The sequence below is a fragment of the Rhinatrema bivittatum genome, chromosome 9 (genome assembly GCF_901001135.1).
Source record: "Rhinatrema bivittatum chromosome 9, aRhiBiv1.1, whole genome shotgun sequence".
Lineage (NCBI taxonomy): Eukaryota > Metazoa > Chordata > Amphibia > Gymnophiona > Rhinatrematidae > Rhinatrema > Rhinatrema bivittatum.
Genome location: NC_042623.1, coordinates 54,445,798 through 54,468,936, shown reverse-complemented (window position 1 = coordinate 54,468,936; position 23,139 = coordinate 54,445,798). Strand labels below are relative to the sequence as shown.

The 23,139-nt window shown below is 46.0% G+C and overlaps 1 protein-coding gene across 3 annotated transcripts in view; it reads right to left on the bottom strand.

Annotated features, from left to right (window-relative positions):
• Positions 1-23,139, bottom strand: part of BCAP29 (B cell receptor associated protein 29) — a 115,932-nt gene that overhangs the window by 29,947 nt on the left and 62,846 nt on the right. For all 3 annotated transcript variants that reach the window (XM_029616190.1, XM_029616192.1, XM_029616189.1), the window contains one exon: positions 6,953-7,061. In XM_029616190.1, coding sequence (XP_029472050.1) covers positions 6,953-7,061 — 109 coding nt within the window. The remainder of the gene's footprint in view (positions 1-6,952; positions 7,062-23,139) is intronic.

Sequence of the window (23,139 nt, the reverse complement as noted above, 5' to 3'; positions counted from 1 at the left end):
CAGCATCCAGACCACATGCAAACTTTTAACCTTTCCAACCATTCCTTTTACTTTTTTTCTAGTTTCCCAAGTTTATCATAGTCTCCCTTTTTAAAGTTAAATGCGACTGGAATACTTTTCCATAATGTTCTTCCTTCAGTAATTATGTTATAGTTGATTACGATTTGATCATTATTGCCAAGTGGCTCCCACTACCATTACCTGTCACACCAGATCTAATCACAGTGAGAATTAAATCTAGAGTAGTCTCTATTCTCATTGGTTCCAGGACCAGCTGCTCCAGGAAGCAGTCATTTATGGCATTTAGAAACCTTACCTCAAAGCAAGGCCTGATGGGATATTTACCCAATCAATACTGGGATAGCTGAAATCTTCCATTAGTACCGTGTTGCCCAATTTGCTAATTTTCTGTTAATATTTCACTATCTGTATCTTCATCCTTTCCAGGTGATGACAGAATACCCGCATCGTTATACTATTCCCCATCAAACAGGTAATAACTATTTACAGAGCTTCCACAATACATTTTCTCTCTTGCAGGACTTTTATTTTGTTAGAAGCTATGCCATCTTTAACATATAGTGCCACCCATTCACTAGTTTGACCTGGCCATTCATTTCAATGTACCCTGTTACCAAGGTCCTGTTGGTTATCCTTCTTCCACCAGGTCTCTAAGATGCCTATTATGTCTACATCTTTGGTCAGTGCCATACATTCCAAATCTCCAATCTTATTTGTTAACTTCTAGCATTTGGATACAGACAATTCAAAGTTTGTTTTTAATTGTATTTATAATTTATTTATTTATTTATTTTTAATTTTTATATACCGATGTTCCTGTAAAGAATACATATCACACCGGTTTACAAGGAACTGAACAGTCGCCTCCAGGGCGGAAATACATTAAAACAGTCGCCTCAAGGCAGAATACATTAACACAAGTATACAGGAAAACTATTAAAAGAGAACTTTCATAAACTCAATTAAATGTAACTGTGAACCATAAATCAGGAACCATAAATCAGGAACATATGTACAGAGGTAGGTATATCGTCTGTCGCTTCACCAGATTTTAGCTCTCAGGGAAAGCTTGAGTGAATAGCCAAGTCTTTAGCTTCTTTTTGAATGTCGGAAGGCATGGTTCTTGGCGGAGGTCCGGTGGGAGCAGGTTCCAAAGATGGGGACCTGCAGTGGACAGAGCTCGTTTCCTCAATGAGGTTTTTGTTGGCTGGGTGTGAAGCATGTTCTGGTATGCACTTCTGATCGGTCTATTGGAGACGTGTTGCTGTAGTTGGAAGGATAGGTTGAGGGGGGAGATGTTGTGAAGAGCCTTGTGAATCATCATGAGGGATTTAAATTGTATCCTAAATTTTATGGGCAGCCAGTGAAGATTTTGGAGGCTAGGGGTGATGTGATCCCATTTTTTGGTGTTAGTGAGAATTCTGGCTGTCGCGTTCTGGACCATCTGAAGTGGTTTGATGGTGTTGGCTGGCAGGCCCAGGAGGAGTGAGTTGCAATAGTCCAGTTTAGGGAGGATGATAGATTGTAGTACCAAGCGGAAGTCTTGGAAGTGTAGAAGAGGTTTTAATTTTTTTAAGACTTGCAATTTGAAGAAGCAGTCTTTGGTAGTATTGTTTATGAACTTGGTGAAGTTGAGTTGGTTGTCCAGAAGTACACCAAGATCTCTTGTGGTGTGTGGTCGATTGATGTGAAGGAGAGTTGGGTGGAACTAGTTGGGTTGAATAGAGAGCACTTGTCTGGAGCTATTATGAGGATTTCAGTTTTGCTACTATTTAGCACGAGGTTGAGGCTTGTTAGCATGTTTTTGATTTCCGAAAGGCAGCTGTTCCAGTAAGACCACGTTTTGTGGAGGGATTCCATTATCGGGATGAGGATCTGAATGTCATCCGCGTATAGGAAGTGTGTTAGCTTGAGGTTAGATAGTAGATGGCAGAGTGGAAGGAGATAAATATTGAATAGTGTTGGTGAAAGGGATGATCCTTGAGGTACCCCCAGCTTTGATCTGATAGGGAGTGATTCTTTGTTGTTAATCCTGACCTTGTATTGTCTGTTTTCAAGGAAAGATTTGAACCAGTTGAGCGCTGAACCTGTTATACCAATATCTGCTAGACGCTGAATGAGGCAGGTATGGTTCACAGTGTCGAATGCTGAGGAGAGGTCCAGTAAGACGAGAAGGAAAGGTTGACCATTTTCCAGGTTGATGAGGATGTTATCAGAAAGCGAGGCTAGTAGAGATTCAGTGTTCAATGACTTTCGAAATCCAAATTGATTGGAGGTTAGAATGACATTCTCTTCTAGGAATTCGGATAGTTGTCTGTTTACTACCTTCTCCATGATTTTTGCAATCATTGGGAGGTTGGCAATTGGTCTGAAGTTAGCTGGGTCAGTGGGTGGAAGGTTAGGTTTTTTAAGGAGAGGCTTGAGAATAGCAAGCTTGAGTTGGTCAGGGACTTGACCTTGGGAGAGCGAGCAGTTTATGATGTCTGCTATTGGTTTAGCGATGATGTTAGGAATGGAGAACAGTAGATTGGATGGGATGTGGTCAAGTGGGTGGGATGAGGGCTTCATCTTCCTAAGGATGTTTTCAATTTCTAAGGCGGATGTCTGCTCAAGGGAAGCCATCGAAGCTGTAGTTGCTTTATATTGCATGTGGGTTGGGTGAGAGTGTTGTGTGCTGGTAGTGGGAGGGTAGTTCGGTTGAGGAGAGGGCACCTTGAGAGGAGCGAGGAGGGTGTCTATTTTTTTCTCAAAGTAGACCGCCAGTTCGTTGGCTTTGTTGGATGCTTGTGTGTCTGGTATAAGAGGGGTAGTTGGTTTAGTGAGGGTTGAAATGGGCAGTTTGGAATCATTTATCTGTCTGCTCTTTATTTAAATTTACCTGCATTATTTCTGCCTTTATCACAATTTTCTATCAGGATATTCTAATGTCACCATTAGGCGAGTATCCTTTGAAGATATCTCACTCCAAATCACGTGCTCCTGTGCGACTGTCTGCTTTCCCCCATGCTTTAGTTTAAAAGTGGCTCTATCTCCATTTTAAATATTAGATCCAGAAGCCAGGTTCCACCCTAGTTAAGGTGGAGACCATCCTTTAGGAATAGGCTCTCCCATTTCACTAGAGAACGAACTAGAAGCAGACACCAGTAACATTCTTTACACCTATATCTCCATTTAAAATACAGGCATTACCTAAAGTACTCAACTTGTTTGTTTCTTGGTTCTATTACTACCCCATTTAATCTTTCATATATTTCTCCTTTGTCTTAATATATCTAACTTCTTATATTTTTATATTATTTAAAAATGAAACGTTTTCCATCCTGTACTGTGATCATCCACTCTTGTTTTCTAAAAGTTCCAGTCCTGAGTGTACTCTTCAGCTGCTTATAGCAGCTCATACTTAAAATGAAGATGGGGTAGGGAGGTGAGGGCATGCTGATTACAATCAGCACAGCATCGCCCCAATTTACTCAGATTCAGAATGGAGGGCTTGGCCAGGAAAGAGGTGCTAAAAACGTTAAATGCTTATTTCTTCTCAGAAATAAAATAAAAATCAGAATGAAAAGAGAACATCTTGGTGGATAGACTGGACAGGGTTTGAAAATTAGGTAACCACACAAATATTCATTTTGTTATGAATCATGCTTTATTGCTTTAAAATGGTTCATATCTTATTTACAGATGAGGTACTGGCTTTTTATGTGTAAGGAGTTATCGCAGTGCAACGTTATTAATATAGTCCCGATCGGTGACTTTATTATGATTCATTGACTGTATTAAGTTTTCTACAATTCCCTTTGGGTTTGCTATTGTATTTCAAATGTGCTGTATACTGTACCTTTGCTCTTTTATAGAGTGGTTTCTAATAAAAGTTCTAATTAACAAAAAAAAAAAAAAAAAAGAGAACATCTTAATGGCACTTTTTGCCCTACATGCAAGAAACACTCCTATAAAGATACTTTGGAGAAAGAAAATTCAGGGATTACTTTACAAAACATAATTGGGGTCTAAAATGTTATGCAGCCAATACATGTAACTTTTAGTGACATTTTTTATTACCAATTTGTTCTTTCTGTAATGTTTCTTATTACTCACCAATAAAACTGTTAAAAAAAATGTTATGCAGCAAGATCTGTAGTCTATGTAGTAAAGCTTTTGGCTACAGGATGTATAACACTGGAACTTTGGAATTTACTGCACAGGGCTTCAGGCAGTAATTTTGCTTTGGTATGTTTTAAAATGAAAATTTGCACAGTCTTTAAACCATATGTACAATGATCCTCTGGAGTGTTACTGCATTAGAAAGCAGGGAGCACTAGCAGGAAAACACAACTCTTCCAGGGAATGGAGCGGCAGTCTGATCTTCACACAAGGTCAAGGGAGCTGTTATCTCATACAGTCATTTCAGACCAGGTGTGTTTAGAAATAATTATACAACCTGCAAAATCCACACACAACATCTTCAAGCAGGTAAAAGCTGCTTCCTTCTCACAAACGATAGCCCTCCAGGAAAGCAGCTCCGATGAAACCTTAAACATAATAACTAGTAACAAGAGGTATCATGCTATAAACACTAACCTCATATAGCACTTGCAGTGTAAGCACAAATACAACTTAAAGAAATTCACAGTCAGGATTATTAAGACATATAGGGATATATATTCAAACACTACTTAGCTGGATAAGTAAGATTTATCCAGCTATGGGGCAGCCGCTGAATATCTGGCTATGTTCGGTGACTGCCATTTAGCTGGATAAGTATTTATCTAGTTAAGCAGATAGCCAGATATCTTGGGGGCAGGCAATGGGTGGATCAAGGCGGGGCAACTTACCTTGTTATCATAACTGGTTAAGTGCCTATATTCAGCCTTATCCGGTTAAGTTAACCGAATAAGTTAGAGCAGCTCAATGGGAGCTCTAATGTTATCCAGATATAACTTATCTATTATATTAGCATATTATATTAGCATATTATTATCTATTATATTATATAATTACTTATAATTAATAATTAATTATACTTATAATTAATTATAATTATATTAAGTATATTACATATACTTATCTATTAGCATATTATATTATATATTTTATATCGGCTAAACCTAAAATCATTTATTAACCAAACTACCAAGGACTGCTTTCATAAACTTCATGTCCTAAAAAGAATAAAACCACTTTTCCACTCGCACGACTTCAGAACAGTCCTGCAAGCAATAATCTTCTCTAAGTTAGATTATTGCAACTCTATATTATTAGGTCTACCCTCATCTCACACTAAACCTCTTCAGACGGTTCAAAACACGGCAGCCAGAATATTGACAAACACGAGGAGAAGAGATCACATATCTCCAATTCTCAAAGACCTACATTGGTTGCCAATTCACTATAGAATCATATTTAAGTCCATTACCTCTATCTACAAAGCTATCCATCAACACTCTCTGCTTAACCTGCAAATCCCATTCAGAAAACATACCTCCTCCAGACCCATCAGAGAGTCCTATAGAGAATCTCTATAGGTACCACACCCCAAAACCTCTCAGCATATAACTTTCAGAGACAGGGCCTTCTCCACAGCAGGACCACCTCTATGGAACTCCATTCCACCGGATCTGCGACAGGAACCCTGCCTTCCAACTTTCAGGAAAAGACTCAAAACGTGGTTATTTAAGAAAGCCTTTCCAGACCCCATCTGAACCTTAACTCACTTTCAGACCTTACCTTAACATGATAATCTATATCATTGCGAAACTCCATTACTTAGTAAATACCATAAATCTGTAAATTTGTTCTGTTAACTTCCTATCGACTTTTCACTGCTCCCAGTTGTGTATTTCCCTGTTTTATTGTAACTGCAACATTTTTGATCTGCACCTGTTAATGTTCTTATTGTATCTTACACCCCTTGTTATTTGTAAACCGGCATGTGATACCTTTCGCGAATGCCGGTATAGAAAAACACAAAATAAATAAATAAATTAGCAGCAAAGCCATAACACTAATTAGCACATGGGATAGTGTCCATGCTACAAAATTCATTTTCTTTTTTTTGGTAAGTATATGGCTGAGGGCTTGGTTATTATCTGAAAATAATACAATGGCTATCAGGATAAATAAAGCTTAGCAAAATGTTTCTTATTCCCTCTCACTTCTTAGCAACATTAATTCTGATACATATGTCTACCCAGAGGTGAAGGGGGTCAAACTCTGAAATTTGATTACCTTAGTTGCAGTGTATTTATTTACATGCAAACAATGGCATGTTTGAAACCAAAACAACACATCTTGTACTTGCTGAGTGTGTCTTAAGAGGTCAATGCCAATCTCTAACAAGCCAGAACACAGTATCATTTCTGCCTCGCTAAAGGGCCAACAGAGCAGCACGCTACCAGAGCTCCCAGTTTTCTTCCTACACACAGAATTTTATTTAAAATACTATTAAAATCAAGATCTTGGAAGAAAATAAATGCCATGAAACACTGATCCAGGCAGTCCCCCAATAAAAAAAATGTAAGGATCACCTATAATTCACTTGCCCAGGAGAAGGCTAAAAACGTAATATTTTTGCTTAGACAAACCCACTAATTGCCATCAGTATGCTGCATATAGTAATGGTGCTTTATCTGGCACATGCTCAATAGTCAGTCACCAACCATGCCTTGGGACTTTCCATTTTACCATTCCAGTGCTATTGTTCTGGCTTGATTTCCTTTTTTCAATGAGGGAAAGGATGGAGGTCATTGCTGAACCTGACAATAGTTCACTTTCTAAGGGAAAATATCATTTTCATTGTTTGAAATAATTTTGGTTTGGTTAGGTTTTCAAAAGTCTTTCCCACTCTTCTGTTTGTAGAGAAAAAAATTATGTGTTACAAGCAATATTAGTTGGTAGGAATCATGTCTTCTATAGTCTCTCTCAAAATCATTACCTTCTACAGTCTTCTTTAATTCTATCTTCAGGTTCTCTATTTCTTGTTTACGATTTTCATAGAATGCATCTGTTTTCTCCTTTTCGCTCTTGTTACTTCTGTCCAAGGCCTAAGAAAAAGGAATGTTTGGACAAATTTACTGCACTTGGTACTGTTTTACAGCATGTCAAATGATTCCTAAAATATCTTAATGGCAATAGTTGCACAATTAGTTTTTAAGGATATTGTTATTTTTGTACTAGGAACCAGAACTGGAGTAAGTAAAAAACTCAGTTGTTCAAAAAGAAGAGTAGGCAAGGTCAGATTTACCAACAGGCAGAGTATCGGCCAGCCGCTTCATAGTTCTCCTAGGACAAGTAGGATGGTAGTCCTCATATGTGGATGGTAGTCCTCACATGTGGGTGACAGCATCTGATGGTCCCTGGCATAGAAAACTTTTGTCAAAGTTTCTAGAAGCTTTCACCAGCAAACTGAGCAGGCTCAGCATACCGCTATCTGCGCATCCACACGAGGTCTCCCTTCAGTATCTTCTTTTCTGCGGTGCAGTTGCCTTGTGGAGCTCTTACTTTTTCTTGTTTTCTTGACAAGTTTCGGGTCTTTTCCCAGGTTTTTCCTCATCGGGTCCCCCTTTGCGGTCAGTGCCACCTCGGTGTGGTAGGTTTATTACCTTTTTCCAACTTTGCTGGCGATTCCTGACTATTCACTGCGTGGTGGCCGCCGGTTATTGCTGACCGCACGCCGGGATTTTTTTCATGGCGTTGACTGGTTTTCGACGGTGCCCCCAGTGCCCATGTCCATCACAGATCTGCATGAGGTCTGTATCCTCTGCCTGGGGGCCTCGCACAATGTCCGTGGGTGTTCTCTGTGTGACCAGATAACTCCAAAGGGCCAATGGGCGCATTTTGATAAGATGGAGAAACTTTTCGTGGTGCCCAAGCCTGCTCCTTCTACTCCTGCTTAGGATCCCTCAACTCCAAGAGGTCATGGGGAACCTCTCAACAAGTTTCCCCTCGTTATCCCTCTCACTGGTCCTTCGAAGGATCGCGGGGATGGTGAGAGAGCTTTGATGATCTCACCACTCTCCCGTACTTCGGGATCCTCTGCTTCCTCGGCACCGGGGAAAGACCGGTCTGAGTACCAAGGGAGATCACGTAAGCATCGTCACTGGTCGTTGTCGATGCATGGCTCCGGTTCCGGTGCGGTGCAGTTGGTTGCCGGGCTGTCACTGAAGCGACATCGGCCATCGGAGGCCCCATCCTCTGGTTTCCCCGGTAGTCCTAGGCCTTCCTCACCAATATCGGTGCCGGGCAACGTGCTTCTTCGGAGATCCGAGGAAGTGCCGGTGACACCTTGTCCCCCCTTCCTCAGTCCTGGTTACACTGGACTTTCAGGAGGAGTTGGACCGCAGGGTGCAGTCCGCGGTGCTCAAGGCGCTTCAGAGTGTTGAGCTGCCAGTGCCACCAGCCCCCATACCGGTGCCCGAGCCTCCGCCGTCAGTTTTAGCGCGCCTGCTAGAGGGTCTGGACATCCTTTTAGGTGTCCTACCGATGCAACTGGTGCCCGAGGGACCCTCAATTCCTCAACGGCCCTAATGCCCTCCACTGGTCCTCCGAGGAGGAAGAGACGGGTGATGTCATGGTTCCAAGACCACGATTTCCCAAGCCTCTGCCAGGCCCATCCGGTCTTCTGCGGATGGTCCCCTCGATGCCAGGGGAACCGTCAATGCCCGCAGTTTCTGTGTAGCCTCCGAGGCCATCGGAGCCCAGGGTTGATGCCCCTCACAGGCCTTGTCCACATCATGCAGGCCCTAGTAAGGAGGAAGAGCCTTACAACTCTTAGGGAGATGATTCTACAGAGTTGTCCTCTGAATATTCAGATGACCCCCTCTCGGAGCCCTCTCCGCCGGAAGAACGGCGTCGGTCACTCCCTGAGGACCTGTCCTTTGCGGGGTTTGTAAGGGCCATAGCTGAAGCCATCTCCTTTCAGTTACTCATGGAGGAGGACGCGTGACACAAAATGCTGGAAGTGCTCCAGTTTGTCGACGTTCTGAAGGAAATCGTGGCAGTTCCCATCCACGATATCTTCAAGGACCTTCTCCTCCGCATGTGGGAGCACCCCATTTCTATCTCCCCCGTCAACAGAAAGGCTGATGCTACCTATTTGGTGCAGCAGGCCAAGGGGTTTGAGAAGCAGCACCTCCACCAGTCGGTGGTCGTGGAGTCCGCCTTGAAGAAGGCCCGGCGATTTCGCACCCTCGCCTCTGCCCCTCCAAGGAGAAAGAAGAGAGCTTGAATGCTTTGGCAGGAAGGTCTTCCAGGGCGCTATGCTGGTGGCCCGCATCACTGCCTATCAGCTCTACATGTCCTAGTACAACCGCAACCTTTGGAAGCAGGTTCAGGACTTTGCAGAGGGCCTGCCTCAACAACAACAGGAAGCCCTCTCAGCCATCATTCTGCTGGGTCAAGATGCTGGAAAGCATAAGGTGCGATCCACTTATGATGTCTTTGAGGCAGCAGTCCATGTAGCCGCAGTGGGCACAAGTGCCCAGAGGATGGCATGGCTTAAAGCCTCTGACCTCCAGCTGGAGGTCCAGGAACGGCTAGCCGACTTCCCCTGCAAAGGTGAAAACCTCTTCAGAGACAAAGTCCGGGATGCGGTAGTGCAGCTGAAGGATCATCACAATACCCTTCAACAGCTGTCTGCCAGTGCCTCGAAAGGCCCGTCCTCGGCCAGACGTCCTCCAGTGTGGGTTTCCCAGAAGCCCTTTTACCGGCAGAGGAATTATCATCCTCCAGCCTCCTGGGCTCGTATGCCACGAACTAGCTCTAGGGGCTGTCTTGCCAGCAGCGAGCACCTAGACCCCAGCCAGCGCCCCAGGCAGCACCCCAGCCAGCCCCAGCCATGGACTTTGTCTGGCGGTGAGGAAGCGGAAGTCAGTCAACCATACCCTTGATATCGGATCCCTAAGTAGGGGGCAGGCTTCTCAGCTTCACCCATCGCTGGAAAGAGATCACTTCGGACCGATGAGTCCTTTCTATCATCCATCGGGGTATTGTCTCAACTTCAGCCATCGCCCAGGGACCTCTCCTCCATGTCCATCGTGGGGTTTCGTCCGCATAGCAGGTTATACTTCAAACGGAGCTCTCCGCTCTTCTCACAGCAGGTGCGGTAGAGCCAGTCCCTTGCTCCCAGTAAGGCGAAGGGTTCTATTCGAGGTAGTTCCTCACCCCGAAAAGGAATGGTGGCTTGTGCCCCATCCTCAACCTCCGGGCGCTGAACAAATTTCTCGCAAGAGAAAATTTCAAGATGGTCTCTCTGGGGACGCTAATCCCCCTCCTCAGAGGAGGAGACTGGCTTTACTCCTTCAACCTCAAGGAAGGTACGCTCACATAGCATTCTCCCCGGCCACAGGAAGTTCCTCTGCTTTGTGGTGGGGAAGGCTCATTACCAATACAGGGTGCTGCCTTTCGGGTTGGCTTTCGCCCCCCATGTTTTCACCAAATGCTTGGCAGTGGTGGTGGCTTACCTTAGGCATCAATCGACTGGCTGGATCAAGAGCGACTCCCAGGCAGGAGCCCTGAGTGCGCTGGCTCTGACTATGCAGCGCTACAGATGTTGGGGTTTGTTATCAACTACCCCAAGTCTCATCTCTGTCCATCTCCTCAGCTGGACTTCATAGGGGCCAGGCTGGACACGGCACAGGAAAATGCGTTTCTGCCCAGGGATTGGGTTAGTGCCTTGGCTTCACTAACCACCTTTGTCGGGACAGTTGGCAGGTATCCGCCCACCTTTTGCTCCGCTTGCTAGGCCATATGGCAGTTTCCGTCCATGTGACCCCTCTCGTCTGCCTGTGCATGTGGGGGGCTCCGTGGACCTTGCAGTCCCAGTGGCGACAGGCCTCCCAGGACCTCAAGACTCCTGTCGCAGTCACGGACCTTCTGCGAGCGTTTCTGTCTTGGTAGGAGAACCTCTCCAATTTGGAGAGGGGGCTTCCCTTCCAAGTTTCTCTACCTCAGGTGATCCTCACCACCAATGCCTCTCCTCAGGGCTTGGGATCCACACAAAGGGTCTCTAGACCGCCAGCGATGCCCACTGTCAAACTTCCTGGAGCTTTGGGCGATCCGATATGCCTTGTGGGCATTCAGAGACCAGTTGTTGCACAAGGATGTCCTGATTTGGACGGACAACCAGGCTGCGATGTGGTATATCAACAAGCAGGGCGGTAAGGGCTCGGTCCTCCTCTGCCATAAGGCAGTGCAAGTGTGGAGCTGAGCCCTTTCACAGGGGATGTCTCTCCGAGTGACATACCAACTGGATCATATCAATGTGCTGGCGGACCATTTAAGCCGTTCCTTTCAGCCACACGAGTGGTCTCTCCACCCAGAGGTAGCAGCCGAACTATTTCACCAGTGGGGTACGCCAGATGTAGACCTCTTCGCCTCCCCTCACAACCAAAAGGTGAGCAGGTTTCTGCTCCCTAGTGCCAGGGGCAGACGTCCAGCTTGCCCATCCCTCCACTGGGGGATGGGTCTTTTATATGTGTACCCCCCCCCTACCATTCCTCTTGAGGATGCTGCTGAAGCTTCAGTAGGACAGAGGGACCATGATCCTCGTGGCTCCCTTTTGGCCCCAACAAGGTTCTTGCTTCTGCAGGACCTGTCGGTGCGGGCACCCATCCGGCTGGGGATGGCACCCGATCTTATCTCGCAGAATCAGGGCACTAGCCATCTGAATCTCCAGGTGTTGACCCTGACAGCTTGGATGTTGAGCGCATAGTCCTCCAGACCTTGGCGTTCTCGGACAGCGTCTCCCAGGTTCTGGTGGCATCTTGGAAGTCTTCCACCAGGAAGTCCTATAGCTTGAAGTGGAAAAGATTTTCCATCTGGTGCATGGGACAGGATTTAGATCCTTTCTCATGCCCTCTTCTCCAGCTGTCGGACAATCTGTGGCATCTGTCTGAATTTGGGCTTCAGACCAGCTCAGTCAGGGTGAAACTTAGTGCTATTAGTGCGTACCATTGGGGATTTGTTGGTGTGCCAGTTTCAGTCCAGCCTTTAATAGGCCATTTCATGTGGGGCCTTCTCCAGTTGAAGCCCCCTTTGTAGCCCAAGCTTGCTTCCTGGGATCTTAACGTTGTCCTGGCATGGCTCATGCTCATTCCTCATCTGGTAGGTCATATTCCTGGTGACTATCACTTCAGCTCGCAGGGTCAGTGAGCTTCAGGCCCTTGTCACGTACCCTCCTTACACAAGATTTTTCCATGATTGTGTGGTCCTGCGCACACATACTAAGTTTCTGCCCAAGGTTGTCACTGATTTTCACAACAATCAGTCTATTGTTTTACCCACCTTCTCTTTCTGAGGCCTCACTCCCACTCCGGGGAAAAGGCTCTTCATACTTTGGACTGTAAAAGGGCCTTGGCTTTCTATCTAGATCGCACCGCCAGCCATAGGCAGTCCATTCAGCTGTTTGTATCCTTTGATCCCAACAGACTGGGAGTTGCAGTGGGTAAACAAACCTTGTCGAATTGGCTTGTGGATTGCATTGCCTTCTGCTATATGCTGGCAGAGTAAAGCCAGCATATAGCTGGCAGAGTAAAGGCTCACACTGTGCGGGCTATGGCGATGTCGGTGGCTCATCTACCTGCAGTCCCCATTGTCGAAATATGCAGGGCCACAACCTGGAGTTCTCTTAACACTTTGGCAGCTCATTATTGCTTGGAAAAAGACAGGCGCCAGGAATAAGCTTTCGGTCAATCCGTCCTGCGCAACCTGTTCCAGGCCTGAAACCAACTCTTCATGCTTCTATGGGAACCGGACAGTTCCTGACTGACCTACAGTGCCGCAGTTGTGTTGTGCCAGTTGGCACTTTGTTCGGTCGTTGTTAGCCTTTCCTGTTCTCAGGGACAGTCTGAAGCTTGGTATTTACCCACATGTAAGGACTACCATCCTGCTTGTCCTAAGAGAAAACGCAGTTGCTTACCTGTAACAGGTGTTCTAGGAAAGCAGGATGTTAGTCTTCAGGAATTCTGCCCATCTCACCACAGAGTTGGGTTCTCCCTCCAGTTTGTTGTTTATTTTTTCGCTCATAATTGTTTCCTTCTATGTTACGAGACTGAAAGGGGACCTTGCGTGGATGTGCGGATAGCGGTATGCTGGGCATGCTCAGTGAACTGGTCAAAGCTTCTAGAAACTTTGATAAAAGTTTTCCATGCCGGGCTCCATCGGATGATGTCACCCACATGTGAGGACTACCATCCACATGTGAGGACTAACATCCTGCTGTCCTAGGAGAATACCTGTAACAGGTAAGCAACTGCACTGTATGTTAGTACCCGTGGTCTTTGCACCTGCTTTGTAGCATGGACAAATTCTGTGGCTTAAACCTCATGCAGGGTTTTCAAAATAAACTCACCTCCCACTTGCTCTCACTGAACCATCTCTTGTCGTTACAATCTAGCACAGCCTAATTTCGGTCATCACTATGACCACTGCTTTGACTCATTATTCACTTCTGCATCAAGTTGAAGTTACTTGTACTCATGTACCTGTCTCATCATTCCCTAATAAGAGTGGGGTAGTCTAGGCTATGGTTAATGAGACAAGTCAACAATGATTTAGTCAAGGGAATTCTTGCCTCATTAATTTGCTATATTTTTTTAAGGTGTAAATAAATATGTGGATAAAGATGAGAAAGATGATATAGTGTTATCTGGATTTTCAAAAAGTGTTTGACAAAGTCCCTCATGAGAGACTCTTAAGGAAATTAAAAAGTCATGGGATAGGAGGCAATGTTCTGTTGTGGATGGAGAACTGGTTAAAAAAAAAGAAAACAGAGAGTAGAGCTAAATGGTCAGTTTTCTCAATGGAGAAAGGTGAATAGTGGAATGTCCCAGGGATCTGTACTAGGACTGCTACTTATTAACATATTCATAAATGACCTAGAGATGGGAAGGAGTGAGGTGATCAAATTTGTTGATGATACAAAATTATTCAAAGTTGTTAAATCCCAAGAGGATCTTGCAAGACTGGACAACCAAAGAGCTACACAATGCAAGATTCCACATTAGGAGTCACTACCCAGGAAAAGGATCTAGGCATCTTCATGGATAATATGTTGAAATCATCTGCTCAGTGAGCTGTGGTGGCTAAGAAAGAAAATAGAATGTTAGGAATTCTATAGCATGCTATAATCACGTTTCTGGCTGTCAGGTTTCTCACCAGCTAAGGGAGGCCACAGCGCCCACCGGGAATGCAGCAGAACAGGCCAAATATAAATATAGATAGCAGGAGCCTCCTATTATGCGAGAAGCACTGGGAGCCTAGTGTTGGTTGTAATGGCTCCGCAGGCAGTAGTCCACTGCGATCAACACCAACCACATAATTGGGTGGACCGGTCCACCAGGGATGCCCGAAGCCCCAACAGGCCAATCCGTCCCTGGGAAGAAGGATGCACAAGTAGCAGAGGACAGACTGTAAGTGGAATGGCAAGTGTAGAGAGAGAAGGGCCGAATAAAAGATATAGAAATACAGACAGGCTGATACTGTAAAAATCACAGGAGAGTGGGTGCTCCTTATTGAGCGCCTGCTCTTCTGATGCGCCCAGGCACCTCTCCTGGGCGCATGATTTTCTATTTAAATAAGGCCACGTGCTAATAAGGAGGCACTAGAGACAATGGTGCGTCCCTAGCACCTCTTTATTAGCAGTAGAGCTGGCTGTCAGCGGGTCCGACAACTGACGTTCTATTTTACTGACGTTGGTTTTTGAACCTGCTGACAGCCACAAGTTAGGAAAACGGACGCTGGTAAAATTGAGTGTCCGTTTTTCTAACCTGCTGACTGGCAGGCAGATTTTTTATTATTATTATTTTTTAAATTTTAGGTTCCTCTGCTGAAGCACGGCAAGCCCCTTTCGCCCAGCACCGGAAAATGATGCACAAGGCAAGGAATCGAGGCCGGCCACTTCCCCGCCCCCCTCGGACGCTGTTAGTAATTTTGTCAGCAGCTGCCTACCCGATCTGGCTCTGGATCTCCCACAGCTCTTCCTGCAGCACGCTGTTAGTAATTTTGATTATTCTAACAGCGTCCGGTAGCGGGGAGTGGGGGGTGGGGGAAGTGATGCGGTGGCGTTGGGGAGCGAGGGTGCGCCGCCCGATTGGTGCAAAGGGGGCTTGCCCAAGGAAATGTGCCTGCGGATGGAGAGTCTACCAACCCATGTCTCAGGACTTCCTCAAGACTAATCTTTCTCCCGGATGGAAAAGTCTTTGAAATATAGTGTCATGAAGAAAAAAGGACAAAGTAGTATTGGGTAAACTGAATAGAAAGATAAAGAGAACACAAGAAGAGATGAGAAACTTAATAGACAGGATAAAACCAAAGAACAGCATAATGAAGAATTAAAGACGCTATATAAAAATCAGTGAAATATTTATTTGGCACAGTGCATCATCAGCATGAAAGGATTTAATAAAATGACCATGGTGATCACACTTTATGGCTGGTAGTTGGGGTCTATCTTTTGCAAGATGTTTTAATAAATTTCATGTCTATTATTTGAATTTTTAAAAATTTGTAGTAATCTGCACTGAATTCAGTGTTGTTGGAAGATATGGAATATTTTTTTTTTAAATAAATAAAAAATAAACAGGAAAAACTTGGCAGACTGGATGGGCCAATTGGTCTTTTTCTGCTGGCATCTACTATGCTACTGTGATCTTGTTGTAATCTACATTTAGTATATAGACCATATATTACTGTTCATAGTAAACAAAGGAAAGTCAATACAAGAATATAAAAAATGTAAGTCAAAATAAGTAAATTAAATCCCTCCTTAAAGAGTACATATGCAAAATAACTACTACAGTTTTAGATAAAATAGATAGCAAATGTTGCTTACCTGTAACAGGTGTTCTCACAGGACAGCAGGATGTTACATATGGGTGATGTCACATATGGGTGACATCACAGGATGGAGCCCAATCACGGAAAACTTCTGTCAAAGTTTCAAGAATTTTGACTGGCTCCTACTGGGCATGCCCAGCATGGCACTATCCCTGCAGCCAGCAGGGGTCCCCCTTTAGTCTTATTTAAAAGCTACAGGCAGTGCCGAAAAATAAAATAATAAAATGTTATGAACCCAACACTGCGGGGCGGGTTTCATGAGGACTAACATCCTACTGTCCTGTGAGAACACCTGTTACAGGTAAGCAACATTTGCTTTCTCACAGGACAAGCAGGATGGTAGTCCTCATATATGGGTGAGTACCGAGCTGAGGATGTCCGATCATGCACCAAATGTACCCAAAGGCGTGCAACAGGCACAACAACTGGGGTGGAATTTGGTAGAGGGCATCCTGAACCCCACCGGGCAGGCGGAAGTGTGTAGGTATGTCACGTTGTAAATAGGTTGCGAAGGACAGACTGGCCGAAGATGGAATCTTGTCTTCCGGCTTTGTCCAAGCAATAGTGGGCTGCAAAGGTGTGGAGAGAACTCCAGGTAGCAGCCCTGCAAATGTCAGGAAGCGGCACTGATCGTAGGTGTGCTACTGAAGACGCCATGGCCCTCACAGAGTGTGTTTTAACACGGTCTTGAAATGGAATACCCGCTTGCTGATAGCAGAAGGATATGCAGTCTGCCAACCAGGCGGAGAGAGTCTGCTTACCCTCAGGCTTCCCCAACTTGTTAGGGTGGAAAGAGACAAACAATTGAGTGCTTTCCCTGTAGGCAGCTGTACGGTCTAGGTAGAACGCTAGAGCCCATTTACAGTCAAAGGTATGCAGAGCCTGTTCTCCTGGATTGGCATGGGGCCTGGGAAAAAAGGTAGGTAGTATGATGGATTGATTGAGATGAAAATCCGAAACTACCTTAGGTAAGAATTTAGGGTGAGTACGGAGTACCGCCGGTCCTGCAGAAGTTTAGTGTAAGGCGGATAGGTAACTAGAGCCTGCAATTCACTAACTCTGCGAGCTGAAGTGATAGTCAAAAGGAAAATCACTTTTCATGTGAGATATCGAAGTTCAGAAGAGTGAAGAGGCTCGAATGGTGGTTTCATGAGCCGACCCAAAACCAGATTAAGGTCCCAAGAAGGGGCCGGAGGACGTAGTGGAGGCTTGATGTTGAGCAAGCCCTTCGTGTTACAAGGGTTGTACTGATATAGGGACATCCTTTATGGAAGGCAGCTACCGCACTCACATACATTCTTAAGGCCTGACTCTGATAGATGCCAGAGATAGTCCAGAAACTTCGGGATTGGACAGGAAAAAGGGTCAAGGGACTGAGAAGAGCACCATGACGTGAACCTTTTCCATTTGTAAGAGTAAGATTTTCTCGTGGAAGGCTTCCGTGAAGCAATCAAGACCCGGGAAACTGGTTCAGAAAGGTTAAGTGGCTGAAGGATTAACCTTTCAACATCCATGCCGTCAGGGACAAGGCTTGAAGATTGGGATGGCGTAGGCACCCGTCGTTTTGAGTGATCAGAAGCGGGTCCTTTCCCAAGGGAATGTGCCTGCGGATGGAGAGATCCTGACGTATTGGAAACCACACTTGGCATGGCCAGTGAGGTGTTATCAGGATCATGGTTCCCTTGTCCTGACGTAACTTCACTCGGCTCCAGGGGCGATCTGGGAAACTACAGACCGGTTAGCCTGACTTCAGTGCCAGGAAAAATAGTGGAACGTGTTCTAAACATCAAAATCACAGAACATATAGAAAGGCATGGTTTAATGGAACAAAGTCAGCATGGCTTTACCCAGGGTAAGTCTTGCCTCACAAATCTGCTTCACTTTTTTGAAGGAGTTAATAAACATGTGGATAAAGGTGAACCGGTAGATATAGTATACTTGGATTTTCAGAAGGCGTTTGACAAAGTTCCTCATGAGAGGCTTCTAGGAAAAGTAAAAAGTCATGGGATAGGTGGCGATGTCCTTTCGTGGATTGCAAACTGGCTAAAAGACAGGAAACAGAGAGTAGGATTAAATGGGCAATTTTCTCAGTGGAAGGGAGTGGACAGTGGAGTGCCTCAGGGATCTGTATTGGGACCCTTACTTTTCAATATATTTATAAATGATCTGGAAAGAAATACGACGAGTGAGATAATCAAATTTGCAGATGACACAAAATTGTTCAGAGTAGTTAAATCACAAGCAGATTGTGATAAATTGCAGGAAGACCTTGTGAGACTGGAAAATTGGGCATCCAAATGGCAGATGAAATTTAATGTGGATAAGTGCAAGGTGATGCATATAGGGAAAAATAACCCATGCTATAATTACACAATGTTGGGTTCCATATTAGATGCTACAACCCAAGAAAGAGATCTAGGTGTCATAGTGGATAACACATTGAAATCGCCGGTACAGTGTGCTGCGGCAGTCAAAAAAGCAAACAGAATGTTGGGAATTATTAGAAAGGGAATGGTGAATAAAACGGAAAATGTCATAATGCCTCTGTATCGCTCCATGGTGAGACCGCACCTTGAATACTGTGTACAATTTTGGTCGCCGCATCTCAAAAAAGATATAATTGCGATGGAGAAGGTACAGAGAAGGGCTACCAAAATGATAAGGGGAATGGAACAACTCCCCTATGAGGAAAGACTAAAGAGGTTAGGACTTTTCAGCTTGGAGATGAGACGACTGAGGGGGGATATGATAGATGTGTTTAAAATCATGAGAGGTCTAGAATGGGTAGATGTGAATCGGTTATTTACTCTTTAGGATAGTAGAAAGACTAGGGGGCACTCCATGAAGTTAGCATGGGGCACATTTAAAACTAATCGGAGAAAGTTCTTTTTTACTCAACGCACAATTAAACTCTGGAATTTGTTGCCAGAGGATGTGGTTAGTGCAGTTAATATAGCTGTGTTTAAAAAAGGATTGGATAAGTTCTTGGAGGAGAAGTCCATTACCTGCTATTAAGTTCACTTAGAGAATAGCCACTGCCATTAGCAATGGTTACATGGAATAGACTTGGTTTTTGGGTACTTGCCAGGTTCTTGTGGCCTGGATTGGCCACTGTTGGAAGCAGGATGCTGGGCTTGATGGACCCTTGGTCTGACCCAGTATGGCATTTTCTTATGTTCTTATGTTCACGAGAGTCTTCGAGAGAAGAGGAAGTGGAGGGAATGCATAGAGCAGACCGGTTGCCCATGAGAGGGAGAATATGTCTCTGGGTTGAGAGTGTTTGCTGCGAATGAGAGAGAGCAGTAGTTCTCCACTTTGCGGTTTTGTGGGGACGCAAAGAGGTCTATCCGAGGATATCCCCATTGTTGGAAGATGGAGTTCGCTACTGAGGGGTTGAGAGACCACTCGTGCGGTTGAAAGATGCGACTCAGCTTGTCTGCCAGCACATTGTCCACTCCCGGCAAGTAGGTGGCCCTGAGGTACATCGAATGGGAGAGAGCTTCCGCCCAAATCTGCGCAGCTTCATGACACAGAAGGAAGGAGCCCGTGCCTCCCTGCTTGTTAATGTACCACATGGCCACCTGGTTGTCCGTCTGAATCAGGATGACTTGATTTGAGAGGCGATCCTCAAAAGTCCTGAGAGCATATCTGATTGCTCGAAGCCCCAGGAAACCTATTTGGTGTTTAGCTTCCTCTGGAGACCAAGATCCTTGTGTCTGCAGATCAGCCACGTGGGCTCCCCATCCGAGGTTGGAAATGTCAGTTGTGAGAGTGATTTGAGGGTCTGGAGCCTGGAAGGGCAAGCCCTGGAGGAGATTGATCTGATTTTTCCACCAGGCAAGAAACCGAAGGAGTGAGTCTGTGACATGGACAACAGTCGACAGGGGCTGAATGGATTGAGCCCATTGAGACCTTAGTCCAGTGCATGAGTCTCATGGCCAAGCGGGCCATTTGTATGACATGGACTGAGGACACCATGTGTCCCAGGAGGACGAGAAATTGGCGTGCAGTTGCAGAGTGTTGAGACTGCAGCTGGTGAGCAAGAGACACGAGAGTTAGTGCTTGTTGTCGAGGCAGGAAAGCCTTTGCCTGCAAGGTGTCCAGGTCTGCCCCAATGAGCGACAAGGTTTGAGATGGGACTAAGTAGGATGTGTTGTAGTTGATGAGAAATCCTAATGAAATTAGAGTGTGTAAGGTTAGATTGAGGGACGACAGAGCAGCTTGCTGAGTAGGAGCCCTGATTAACCAATCGTCCAGGTAGGGGTGACGTGAACACCTTGGGTTCTGAGGAAGGCTGCGACGACTATGAGGCATTTTGTAAAGACTCGTGGCGCAGACGCTAGGCCGAATGGAAGCACTCGATATTGATATTGCTTGGGGCCTACTAGAAACCTCAGGTATTTGTGATGAGATGGAGCTATCGCAATATGAGAGTTTGCGTCCTGGAGGTCCAGAGAGCAGAGCCAGTCTCTTCTTTGTAGAAGAGGTAGAAGCGAGCCCAAGGTGACCATCTTGAACTTTTCTCACTGGAGGTACTTGTTGAGGGGGCCCAAAGGTCCAGAATAGGACGAACGCCTCCCAATTTTTTGGGGATTAAAAAGTACCGGGAATAGAACCCTAGGCCGTGCTGAGAGTATGGTAAGGGTTCTATTGCTTTGGACTGGAGAAGGAGGCAGACCTCTTGATCCAGAAGAATGGAGTGATCGGATGTTTTCCCACATCGGTAGAGGTGGGGAGTCCGGAGGCATGGAGAGAAAGTTTAGATGGTAACCTTGAGCAATTATTGCCAATACCCATTGGTCTGAGGTGATTAAGTGCCATATGTTGTGGAAGTGGCACAATCAACCTCCCTTTGGTATGTGAGGCAGTGGAATCTGGCATTTTGCTCTCTAGGTGGAAATCAAAAGCCTGAAGCAGGCCCTGGTTGAGGAGCTACTTGTGGCTTTTGTTTACGTGTTTGACGAGACTGAGGTTTCTGATAAGGTCTCATGGCACGGGATCTGGTTGGTGGCGGGTAGGACTTCTTCGGGCGGAAGTAGGACTTTTTAGAGCCCTTCCTGAAGGGCTGTTTTGAAGAGAAGTCGGAGGCATCAGAGAGAGCTGTCTTAGGGTCTCATGATGGTCGATTAGTTCCGCCACCGTCCGTTGAATCTGTTCGCCAAACAGATTATCTCCAATACAAGGCAGGTCGGATAACCTGTCTTGTACTTCCGGGCATAGGTCAGAAGACTTGAGCCAGGCCCACCATCTCGCTGAAATTGCAGCTGCAGATACTCTAGTAGAAGAATCAAAGATGTCTTAAGATGTTCTGATCTCATGTTTGCCTGCCTCAAAACCCTTGTTTACTAGGGTTTGTAATTGTTCTTGAAATTGCTGAGGCAGGGAGTCCGAGAAGTCCTGTATCTGCTTAAAAATGACCCTATTATATTGGGTCATATAAAGCTGATAGGCGGCAATCCGGGAGATGAGCATGGACCTTTGGAAGACTCGGCGACCGATGGCATCTAGGAACTTCTGTTCCTTGCCAGGTGGAACAGAAGAGTGAGGCTTCGACCTTTTTGCTCTCTTCTGTGCAGACTCCACCACTACCGAGTGGTGATCTAACTGTGATTTCTGAAAGCCTGGAGCTGACTGCACCAAATAGGTAGTGTCAGCTTTCCTGTGGACTGGAGAAATGGAGCCAGGATGTTCCCAGTTCTTCTTCAGGAAATCCAGAAGAATCTGGTGGATAGGGATAGAGGTGATTACTTTAGGGGCATCCAGGAATTGGAGCAACTCCATCATCTGGTGCTTATCATCCTGTTCAGTCTGTAATTGGAAGGGAACCAATTCAGACATTTCCTTCACAAAATTTATAAAGAAGAGGTCTTCTTTAGGAGAACGCTTCCTACTTTCAGTGGGTGAAGGTGGTGAAGGTAAATCATCGGTGTCTGGAGAGGAATCATCAGTCCAGGTATCATAAGGATCAGCACCTGTCCCTCTAGGAACTAGAAGGGGACGGGATGGTGGGATACCGGAAGGTCCTGGTCTAGGCTCCGAAGGAATTATCGGAGGCACCGATGAAGGCATCGAAGGCACCGGCACAGGCATCGAGGGCATTGATGGATGGCTCGGTGGTGCCGATGGACATATCGGCACCGATGGTTGGATCGGTGGCGAGGGACGTATTGGCATCAATGGCTGAGGCAGAACTTCCGATGGAGGGATGCAGAACGATGTTTCTCCTCCCGATGACAATGTAAGTAGGGATGGCACCGGAGCCATCGGAGACCTGGGATCCATCGGTGGAAAAGCGGCCATGAGCACTTCCATCCTGGAGAGCAGCGATGCCAGCGCTGCCAGAATCGGGTCGATGATCGGTTCCGCAATCGGTACCGGTGTCAGAGGAACCTGAAGTCGTTGCATTGCCTTATCGATGGCCTCCTGAACCATCCAGTCCAGTTGTTCTCGGAGACCTGGAGCAAGCAGTCCCGGCTCCGGAACAGAAGAGGGAGGCAGAGGCATAGCCGGAGGGACCACCATTAAAGGCGGAGTCGCGGCTCCCAATCCCCTGTCAGGTGAGGTTTGTCTCGGTGACCCGGTCACAGAAACAGTCAGTGCCTTTTCTGGACGGGGTTTCTTCGACAGCGGCTCAGATGATGGCGAGGTCGATGATTTCGCTCCCTCGATGGTCCAAGACTTACGGTGTCGATGGCGATGTTTGTCCCTGCGATCCCCTCGATCCTGAGGGGGAGTAGAGAGTGTCGATGGCTGAGAAGTCGTCGATGCCGGGCGGTCACTGGTCGGTGGTCGATGCTGGCGCGAAGTTGACGGTGCCAGCTCTGACGACGTCGATGCAATGGATGGAGTCGGGGTTTGAGTACGGAAGAGAAGTTCCATCTTCTCCATTCTGGCCTTGCAACTTTTTGGTGTCATTAGGGCACATTTGGTGCAGGTCAAGACATCGTGCTCGCGTCCTAGACACATTACACAGACTTTATGGGGTTCTGTGATAGACATGGTGCGGGTACAGTCCGGGCACCGACAGAACCCCGACGCCATGGCAAAAAATCGAGCCACGGTACGGTCGACGGCCAGTAGGCCGCGAGGGCCAAACTCAACAGTAATCGATGGAAAACGGGTAAAAACTTACCGGAGTACCACGGTCTGAAAAAAGTTAGAAGAGGGACCCCTGTGGGGCAAATTAACTTTTAGTAATTCCGTGAGGAAAATTCCTGTCAGGAATCTCTGTAGAGCTCCTTTACCGCAAGGCTACTGCTGCACGGAAAAAAGAAGACTGAAGGGGAC